The sequence below is a fragment of the Danaus plexippus genome, chromosome 6 (genome assembly GCF_018135715.1).
Source record: "Danaus plexippus chromosome 6, MEX_DaPlex, whole genome shotgun sequence".
Taxonomy (NCBI): Eukaryota; Metazoa; Arthropoda; class Insecta; order Lepidoptera; family Nymphalidae; genus Danaus; species Danaus plexippus.
The window spans coordinates 7286932-7298974 of record NC_083540.1 but is presented as its reverse complement, the minus strand read 5'-3'; the positions used below and the strand labels follow the sequence as shown (position 1 = coordinate 7298974).

Genomic DNA, 12043 nt, shown 5'->3' with positions numbered 1-12043 from the left:
TCTCATTGTTATCCTCAGAATGATAGATTTTTGATATAAATAAACAGAGCAAAGAAGAGATCACGTAACTGACCTCAATGCACGTGAAGCCACATTTTATAGACATGGTCACACTTATGTCCGCAATATGCATGTAAACCCGTATTTGAAGGTTGTCAAAATTTATTTAGTTAGTTCTTTATTAACACAAGTCTTCAGTGTACATAGTTTCAGGCATAAACGCGGAGAACATTGTAATTGAAACTTTGGTTTTCGAATACGCAAAGAAAATGCACTGGAATGCTATAGTTTTATTTGAATTTGTGTATCCGAAAATCTTAGATATAATTACACTTCGTCAGCACGATGTAAAATTTTTGATAGAATGCTAGAAGACAGCATATGTTTTTGAAAGCCCAAGTCACAAATGATGCTTCAGCTAGTTTTCTGAACTCCACAAAACCCACGGATGAGTTATTGAATATAAGAGTACCCTAGCAGTATCGTTTTATAAAATCTTGATGAATGTCGTCAAAATTTATGATAAATTTTCCTATCTGATCTTTCTGAACCTTCTGTAGAACATCTCGTCTCTCATTGGGATTAGCATTATGTCTATAGCAAATACTTTTGATTTCGTCTGTTTGTATGGTTAAGAAGTTATATAACGAGCAAAAATATTAAAAAAATATATATGAATTAAAGAAACATCTAGATCTCATCCAGTAAAAAATCAAACCAGATATTAGTTATACAATTATCATTTGCTAATTGTTCAGCCGTTACTGTAATTCCGGATCTAGTCCAGTCGTACTGGAAATATAAAAAAAATAACAAAAAGGACTTACCCGAATAACCCTATTGATCAAACTCAAACAAAATCACTAGTGTCGTAATTAATTTGTTTATTATGAGGACGATTTGACTGTTTTCTACATTTTGTTTGTGTTCAAAGTAATGGTGGGATAGAAGTTGAAAGAAAATTATAAAAACAATTATAGTTTTCATTTCTTATATTGAAAAATATTTTTATTTATCCTTAAATCAGAATTTTTACATTAATCCTGTAAAACATTGATTCTGAATTAGACACTCAGATAGCGAATGTTGCTTATGATTAAGAAGCAGATACAAAATATATTAGTCGGAGATGTCACTATTGACAATAAGCGATGTGAAGTTAGACAAGAGTCTAGACTGATCAAGATTTGATCAAGTCCAGCAAGAATATATAAACATCAACTGTGATAAGCATAGGGATACCCATCCAGTGGTTTTGTTGAAAGTCCATGACTGACAGCAATTATCTATATTAAAAAAACCGTTTTCGCATTTCTAACACGAATCGAAGGCGTTCCATTGATAATGATACTAAGTATGAATTTTCGGTTATTCTTATACATAATAATTAAACATACTAATAGACATGCGAGATGTGCTCACTGAGACGAGAAAGACAAGGGTGGGACCCACTTTACAACTACTTATATTTATATATGTGTGCCTACCCGCAGCATAGGGATCGAGCAATTGCATCCTATTATTGGACCGTTGATATTTACCCTCTGCTATAATATAAAAACACTATCGGCCACCTTGATCCCCTATATAATATATTTGGCAAACGCTTAAAATAAAAGTTACAACACTGTTCCATTCATTCACGTTATTTCCATAAGACATTCCAAAAAGGCTAACTCATTACCACTTCACCCTAAAAAGTAAATATTAAATCAAGCCAACAAAGTTGATAGCTATCAAAACAATGGAAACCATAACAAAAGAACGCTTAAATCGTAAAGTGCATCTAAGTTTATGTTAGTTTTCCTTTAGGCAGTGTTCAGCAAACTGAGTCACGCCAGGTCGTAACGTTGCGAGAGCACAACGAACGGCTGTTTACGAACTATACATTGCCCGTTTAATTCAAAGATTCTTCACAATACATCCTTAACCCAGTAATGCATAGCGCATAATTATAGTTATCGCTGGTCCGCTTTACAAACACCCGGAGTGAGGTTTGTCGGAAACGGAAGTGTTAGATTGTGCTAGTAATGAATTTGCGGAAAATAAATTACCCATTAGTTTTCTTGGTTTGATAATACAGCTTTGCTTGCATTTGGATCACGGTTTTGATAAAACATTTATTTGACTTAATAGAATAACAAAAATATTATTAATTCGCGAACAGAAAAATTATAAATTACCGTGAACATTTCTATAATTTAAATATACACATCTGGGTTTTTACAGAACATGATAATCAAAGTATACGGAATTAATTAACATAATAACGAATATGCTTAAAACATTTAACTTTATAAATCACATTACCTAGGTATTTAGAAACAGGCTGTAAAAATTATTCATTGGAACCTTAGCATTGGTACCACTCGAGATCGAGCTGGCTTTAGATCAAACCAGATAAATGTAATTCCATTATGCAAAAGTCAATAAAGCTGGTGCTATTACCTTAATTTATGTTTAAAATTTCGCATTAATTTCATTTTATATTTACTGAGATATGTTGAATTTTGATGTTCACTGGTGCGGTCTAAGACTAAAGTTCTACACCAACCAGTGCCGGCGTTAGGGGGGGGGCGTGATGGGGCGATGGCCCAGGGCGACAAATTCGGGGGGGCGCCAAGGTCTGAAGTTGGAGTCTCTTGCCTCTCCTGGTGCAAACCCTCAGAACTGCCCTCTAAGCTCTGTGCATATGCATATTTTTTATTGAGATTTTTTTTTTTATGAAATTGTTAATATAATTTTACTTGGGATCAGCAAAAAACTAACACTTGAAATTGCTTCCCTCAAGTGGGCGCCACAATATTTTCGCCCGGGGTATCAGTGGCCCTTACGCCGGCACTGACACCAACGAAAAGAATTCTCATCACCATATAGATTAAGTAACTTTTCATCATTATGATCGACTTATACGTTGTTTAAATTGGGCTTATATTATTAATTAATAACCTTTACATTAATATTTGACGTAATTGTAAAGACAATTGTTTATTATTCTCAAATCAAACAATCCTAAACACCGTTACGTAGTAATAGAACAGAATTCAATTTGTCTTTAGCGACCACAAGCACAAAGAGAGCTCATATAACAATTATTGTGATTACAGCACGCAAAGTTATAATTCATTCTAACCTCTAAACTAAACTCTGTAATTACGCAGATGGATACGTCGGCGTCGGGAACGTTAAAGATAAAAATCTACTGAACCTAGAACTGTAATAGCGGTCTTTAATGTAATAACGCAAACATTTATTTAGACCTCTGTTTTGCATATTTACTATATTAAACGGACTTAGCTAAAGGTTGCTATTTGAAAATGTCAAAGTATATATTTTGTACTAAGTAAATAGACGTCAGTCTATCGATCGTTACCTACGTATAATTATTTAAATATTAAAAAACAAAAAAAATAGCTAACGAATCCACGAGCAACTTTGTCACAGTCCTAGCGTGTAATCTGTTCTTTGTTAACACAAATTTCAAATTTGAAACTAATAGTTGTTAGGCGGCACGGTGTTCACAAATTACAAGGCTCCGCAAACTACGCTCGCCCCTATTACACGACCAACAAATCGTAATAACAACATTGACTTATGTTTCTAGTTTATAAATATTATCTTTGTCAGGGAATGCTATCAAAGCATTAAAATAAAAGAGAACAAAGTAAGTAATTTATCAACAAATAAACATTCTTTATTATGACTACCATTGGTACACTTAAATATTTCTAATTGTATAGACATAGATTATTGTATATCGAATCACGGTCGGACGTTTAAAAAACGGCATCAAAAAAGATAAATTGACTTAAATTTAATATAGCTACTCTAAATCATTACACCAAAAAAAACCCTATTAGACGCTCGAACGATCCCAAACATTAGACAAAAACAGGCCGATGTCCATGTAAACGTATACGGCCGCTACCAATAATTACCGTACATTATAAAGGGTGAAATGCGCATCCCGAACAGCGGAGCCCGGGCTATGTACGATGTATTTGGTAGTAGGTGTCAAAGGTCGTGCTTGAACCCATCAATCTTGGGTCCATTTAATTTCGGAATAGAATACAGCGGTAGTTGAAAGACGGACCGAAAACAACACGCGCACAATGAGCGCCGCGCGAATGGTGAACGAACCGACATCATTGTCGTTCTACAAAGGGAAGGCAATCATTCGACGTGAATGAATATCTTTGAATAATAGCCCGCTTCCTATAATGTGTTGGAATTATCGCGTATAAATCGCCTGTGCGTCGCTACACCTTCGTGTTAACGCCTAAATGTTTCTTAGTTCTTCCGCAATTTATTACGTTTTGATTTATTACTTGTCTCGGTAAACGTTTCCTTTTTAATATCACTTCGATAATATTGTCGTGAGTACTAAAGTATCTGTATTGTGTTAGACTTTAATACTCAATTTGTATAATACAATCCGTTGAGTAAAATTATGTAGACTTATTATTTACACTTAGAAAAATTGGTCTAACCACGGCTTGCTACAATTAATTTATGGATTATGTTACTATTGTATTTTCCCAGGATTGTTAAAGTGACGTTATACAAAGATACAAATATACATATTATAGTAGTTTCCGAACTTAATTAGTTTTTCTATATAATTTTTTTTTTCTGGATGTTATCAAGATAATATTCATTAAGAAAAAGAGACACAGATTTTTTTATAAATCTAATATATAATACAATATATCCTACAATTTTTTTTTAGTCCAAAACCTGAATTCATCCGGATATATTTTATGAGACCCGAATACCTATAAATTCCGAACTAGTGTTTTGCTTGCTTTTTCTAATATGGCAATCAATATCGGATAATAACGTCATACTAACTAACCTAAAAACCTACATAATACATTTAAATTAAACAAAAAAGGATGTTTATTAATAATTAATGTTATAGTTTTAATAGAATCAGCACTTGAAATCATGATAAACGATACCTAATCGGTGAAATCTGCATAAAATAATATGATAAATCATAATATCTCGGTGGTAATTAAAAAAAGTTACTAAACAACAATTAAAAACCGTACATTTATATATATTTTCCAGTCAGTTTCCGAATCTAACAGCATTAATTACAGCGGAGTGCCGGAACGAAGCGTTCAGGGAGGCGGAGGGCGCACGGTCCTCGATAAATCAATTTAATTTAATTTAATTCGAGCCGAGTTCCTCCTGAGTCCTGGACGTCACGCGAGCTACACCGACCTTGTCTACTTATAATAGACCAGCCACAGGGAAATGAAGCTATTGGGAGCTATATACGTGCGTATTAATTATAGATGAAACTTATCCAAGTAATTGCTTTGCTACGAAACCAAACTGCACCAAATTCGTATTCCACGACGAAGTAATATAACTCACACAATGTACTCCAAACATACAAAAACAGATGAGAGACTAATTCAATTTGTTTCCATGAAAAATGAATTTGTAATACAATCCGCGTTCATTATTTTGAGGATAACTAACCTCAATAGTATAATGGTATTAGTGATCCGTATACAGCGAGAAAAACCACATTATTGAGCAGTAAATATACATTATATTTAACTTTATTCTTATACTTAATTTTTTATTACGTCGCTCAATAATTATGAAGCGATTCATATAAAAAAAACCAGTACTTTTGCATCTTCATAGTAAAATAGGTAAACTTTTCATTGGTACTGAACTTATAACAAATAAATACTACTGTTTCAACTTAGAGCAAATCAAATTGGACATCTTTTATTTATAATAATTAAATATTCGAATGTGCCACCGATGCTATGCCCGCGGACCACACGCCGCGGTCACGTCCCGGACGAGATCGGACGATGACACCCTTGAAATGTTTTTAATAGCGTGATTTATAGAGCAAATTAAACATTTGACTTGCCGTGAATTCGATGCTGAGTGAATCAGTCATGCATGGACAAGCCGGCTGCTTGTGGATAACCGTGAGAGGAATTACTTCAGATTTTTAACACACAGATAATAATATAAAGCAACGACCTACACAGATACAAAAATAAAATTTCACAATCATAATTCCACATAATTTAATAAATCGAAACGTCACAAAAATATTTTTAATTTACTTTTTCTTTTAATTCAATAATATGTATGTTACAATGTATATTTTTTATTTAGTAAAAATAATACAGATAATAAATATACTTTTCACACGGTTTAATAAAGTCAGTGTCTATTTATCTGTACCTACGCACTGGCATCTGATTGATACGCGCTACTGTTGAAAGTAGTTTTTGTACGTCACGTGTCGTGAGAATTTCTTTACCGATAGAATTTCTCAAACCGCTTCACTTAAGGTAATACATCATATAAACTTTTTATGACATATCAGTACGTGTTTATCATTATGATAACTCCATGCAACATATGCATTTATTAATTAACATTAAATGATTTATGTAATCTAGAGTTTCTCTAAAACTTTAGACATACAAATTTGTCGAACAACCAAAATTATTTTGAATCATGAAGTTTTCTACTTCGTGAAATTGATAACCTATGTATCTTTATATTAAATACATTTATCTCCCAATTCCACATTATAATAAAGTTCAGTGCAAAATAAATTACCACTTTCAATTTCGTGCATTTATTTAAGAAATATCCTAAAATTAACAATTTATATTTTAAATAACTTTATATTTATTCGAGCGAAACTATAGATCAAACCAAGTGCAACGTAAATTACTAAAAAAATAAACTCAGCAATTTAGTAATTTCGTTTCATATTACATTATTTCACGTATTCAATTTCTAAACGTTTAATAATTTTATGAAATAAATTTAAATCATTTGAAAAGTGCAAATCCTAAATGCAGTTTCTATTTGTGGACTGCTTTAAATTGTTTTGAAAAAAGATTAAATAAGCCAACAAATAAAGCTTTCTGTAAGAGGAAAAAAATATTACAATTATATAAAAAACTATCCCGTAGCGGTGATCTCACTAGAGCGTTAAATTTACATTTTTATTATTTTATTTTAATTATAAGCGCAAGATATGCTCTTGTTTCCGGATTAGAGAAGTTAAGCCATTTTTAAAGTATAGATACATTATTATAAACCATTGTCTTCAAACTTTATTACAATTATGTCAGAATTCTTTAATTATATTTAAAAAAAGGCATTTATATATATATATATATATATATATATTTTAAAGTCACAAAGAGTTTTTATATATTTCAATATTAAGTATATAAAACATTAAAATTTTATTTAACATAAAAGTATCCAGTTTATTGTAATAGTATTGTTACGGACGAACATTCGAACCGTTGTAAATATTTTTTAATATGGCCACTGTCATCAAGCTGTCAAAACGAATTCGTCATTGTCGTCGTCTTGGGCGTCCATTTATCTGTATATTTATCAATTATATTTTATATTCAAATATAATTTAGGTATTGCCTATAGTAATGGAATAATATATTTTAAATTAAATATTTTCATTTTTTTTCCTTAATTTTTGTTAATATAATTAAGTCGGGGTGGCCTGGAGGTTAAAGGCCCGCCTCTCATGCGTGAGAGCGCGGGTTCGAAACCTGGCAAGTACCAATGTGATCTTTTCCGAGTCATATGTACTTTCTAAGAGTATTTAGACACCACTGACGGACGGTGAAGGAAAACATTGTGAGGAAACCTGGTCTTATAATTTCAAATTATAAGATTGATAATAAAGTAAAAATATGAAAAGAATATCATCAGTCATTTACGCATACACAATACTACAGACATTTTTTAAATTTCAATTTGAAGGAATTACGAGGGAATTGAAGTGTGTTGAATGTTTTCGGTTGAATGTGTTTTGACTTTCAAACTATATCAATTACTTATATTGAACTATTAATTATTTTCTTATGACTTAACCAACAAAAATGCATCAAGTAGATTACTTACAGTCCACAAATATTTTGAGTTCTTTTTGCAGTCGTCGAAACCCTCAAATATCATTTGATAGAATCTTATGTTTCTATATTTAAACACAGTTTTATTTTATACTTAAAATGCGAACACACGTAATACAGTTATATACGCCGCTTATCATATACCTTAGATTCATCAGTCTACAACATGAACATTTATCACATAGAAAATTTAGGTAAACACTTTTATTAGTATTCACAAAGAAAATTATCTTATTTTAGACTTATTACCTTCCGGATAGAGTCAAAAGAATTCAATACATGTAATTTCACATTACTCATAGACGAGTAGCTTCACGGTAGAAAACCTTTGCTCGGTCATTCCCGCTCGACCGTTCTGTACACGACGATGATAATCATTGCGAACATCTGATGAATATCGTTAACACCTTCGGTAGTATAATGTTGTAATTGAATAATTACTTTGCTCAGCCGCCCTTGACACGAGCAAATGTCAATTTTATATATAAGAACTTGTCAAATGACCATTTAAAGATGGCTGGAGATAATTACGTATACTGTCGTCCGACGATCGACGTTTGACAGATAATGTCATAACTACATTCCATATATGTATAGTATATGAGAGATTATAAAGAGTTAAACTAACATTATATAATTTATTACTTTATTATCAAATATGTACTAATAGAGAATGTAAAAGAAGAGAAAGAAGAAAAAGTACTGCGTAATAGAGTATATTTTAATATAATAATTGGAAATTAAATAATCTCATAGACAATTTTTATCGGAAAGTGTTAATACATTATACATTTCATTCGTTTTATTCGTTATAGTCTGTAAAATATTAAATATAGCATTAATATCCGCTTAGAACGTTACGACTTTTATGAAATTACGAAGAAATCATATAAAGTCCTAAGGAACAGACGAAAAAAAATCCTATCATTAAATTTAAAAAGTAATGTTTTCTAGTGTAATTATGATCATCAAGTTTTATAATAAATGCATTCACACATAAAAAAACCAAGTTACCGTTCACATAATTGTTGACATGAAAACTAATTTTTCACTAACATCAACCACCTCGGGCTAAACGTTCTTTTCATTATTAATTACTGTAAAAACATCAAAAACATTACATGATTACATGCACCCTGAATGGAATCGGAATCGTCACGGTCTATTGTCTTCCGCCAGGAGGGTTGAAATATTGAGACTTTTTGTATGGAACATAAAGTTACGCTTTATTTAAAAAAAAGTTTGTAACAGAAGACATGACGAAAATACTCTTATTATTATTATTATTATTTTATATCTAAAATATTGCTCCTTTTCGGTATTATATAATACATAACGTTTGAGGAGAACGTTTTAAGTATCTTTATATTTTGACAAATTGTGACAGATAATAAAATATGTAAGTATAACAGAAAAAAAAACTTTTTAAAACATAATTATTTATTAATGAAACAAATAAAAAGTAAAGTATTGCAATTTGAAAAAAATATATTTTTTTAACTTATTTATACATTGCTATACATATAAAAAAAATATTTAACCATTTTTAAATTTACATTTATTTCGATGACAACAAGCGATCACTGTTATAAAATAATTTTATTTATATACAAAGCTAAAGCTAACACGGAATAATTTAATACATTTAAATTGTTTCTATATTCACAATATCCTAAAATTTTGTTTACGTAATTTTATTTTCTTTTTAAATACATAAAGAAATTTGTAAACGTAATCCAAAGAAAACAAACATCATGATCTGTATTAAGTTACTAAAACACGTATTTATTTTACCTACCTATATTGATATAAAGGTTCTAGTGTTCGCAGAGGGAATAAATTATGTAAATCTATATTCATGGGTATTTGTAAATTAGAAAAAATTGGTAAATGTAACTGAGACCAAATTGACGGATTCCACATACTGGCAGCTAAAGCCAACAGCTCAGGCTGAGGAAAAGATGAGCTCCTGTCCTCACGCACAGCACTCTTAACACTTGATTTATCCTCATCATTACTTAATAAACTATCGATTGTGAACAGTTTCTTCGGCTTGGCGACGTTCGGACAGCTGTCCAGATCGAGTCTCTGAGTTGGTCTAGACTGTTTTTCTACGAATTCTTCTCTTAAATCATGCTGTCTCTTATCGAGTCTGAAGCGTTTTCTTCGGCGTAATAAGGATCCATTCTCGAACATATCGAAGGCCTGCGGGTGCAGCGTCCAATACGCACCTTTCCCTGGTCTATCCGGACGACGAGGCATCTTCACGAAGCAATCGTTGTATGAGAGGTTGTGACGGAGAGAGTTCTGCCAGCGCTGAGTATTCCGACGGTAGTATGGGAATCTTTCTGTAATAAACCGATATATCTCTGACAGAGGCAGCATCCTCTCCGGCGAGCTCCAGATGGCCATGGCCGTTAACGATATGTAAGAGTACGGCGGCTTTTGATCGCCGTAGGAGTCGCGCGTCGGTCGCGGCATGTTTGCCGGCGCGGTAGAGCGGTGGAGCGGTAGAGTCGTAGAGCGGTAGAGCCAAACTGAAGGCGTGGTTTCGGGGTAGGGTCTGCAGAGACCCCGCCTGGTACGCCCTCTCTCGTTGCGACGAGTAATATGATAACGAGATGCGTCGGTGAACCGCATCTCTCAGCCCTGCTGTATATCATTACCGACATGATTGACTACGCGTTTACCTCCTGTTGGTTTTATGTCTAAGTATCTATCGTTGAAAACTGTTCAATACACTAGGTGAAATTATATAATATACAAGTATTATTATATTAATATATATGTATATAATATATTTATAGTAATTTTTTAATTTTTTATTACTTTCGAAATAATTTCTATAATTCTTAAAAGAGTCAACATTATTTATACAATAGTAGGTAGTACTCATATCCCGTTTAAAAATTATTATGGTACAGTCGTAAAGATACAATGCCATCTAGCGATGAATAGCGCTACTAAGAGACCATCGAAGTTATGAAGGCATCACGTGATTATTGAGATCAATATCCTAAAAACATTATTGTATTGTAAAATAGTGAAAACGGAAAAACTCACTTAGTGATTTCTAAAATTTTCGCGTGTACCTACTTATTTAATTAAAACTTTGCTTTTCGGATACCACGAGTTAAACTTAGTGTCATTTAAATACCACTTAGTAAAATTAAATTTCAAGGTAGTTACTGAAGAATTTGTGAAGAACTTAAATATTAATTAAGATAAAAAAATTATAAAAATTTCTGTAAATTCAATTCTTAAAGTAATTAATTTATACATTTAGGGAAGTAAGTACATCCCCAAGTCACCAAAAAATATTTCAACTTATCTTTAATCAATCCTTATTGTTCTTCGAATTTAGTAACATAGTATTTTGCAGGGTTCCGTATCCAAAGAGATAAGACTTTATTACGGAGACTCTGCTGTCTAACCGTCTGTCGCCAGGCTTTATCTCCTGAACCGTGACAGACGTGGAAATTGACGTGTATATTTGACAATTTAGTAGGTATTCGTTAGATTCTGCAACAAATACTTAAAAAAAGAACAAAATTCTAATAGAATATAAATATTTAATGAATATCTTATACAACAAATACTGTTTGTTCAATAATGGTAAGTGACTGTTGAAAATGTTCATGAGTAAAATTATTATATATCTATCGTCTCGTCTAGGATTTTAATAAAACCCTTTTGTCAAATTTAGATGCTATATATAAATATATATAAAGGTGTTGAAGGTGTGGCTCGGGCTCAGGCTGACGGCTGATTCTTCAGCTTCATTCAGAGATCGCAATAGTTTTGGGATGAATCTAAAAAATCCATCGGAACTATAAACAGCTAAGAGTTTCCAAGAGACATATCGTGGGGAAATCCCTTGATGACGTCGTGACATCTCTCCCAAAAGACAAAGATGCCCCCGAGCCAAGACTTCAATCCCATAAACAGTTAGCGAGAAGAGCACAAAGTAACAGAGTAGGGTTACAATCACGTAAGACGACCCTTGGGTCTTGATACAGATATATTAAAGTATTTTATTGAGCAAGACGAAGATGCTAAATATAAGACCCATACAATGAATTTAGAGATGCAGAACGAGT

At 32.2% G+C, this 12043-nt stretch overlaps 1 protein-coding gene across 1 annotated transcript; it reads right to left on the bottom strand.

Annotated features, from left to right (window-relative positions):
• Positions 1 to 9679: 9679 nt before the first annotated feature.
• Positions 9680 to 10461, bottom strand: LOC116778745 (fork head domain-containing protein FD4-like). The gene has a single exon (XM_032672759.2). It carries the CDS (start codon positions 10422 to 10424, stop codon positions 9738 to 9740), a length of 687 nt encoding a protein of 228 aa, XP_032528650.1. The 5' UTR covers positions 10425 to 10461; the 3' UTR covers positions 9680 to 9737.
• Between the last annotated feature and the right edge of the window lie 1582 nt (positions 10462 to 12043).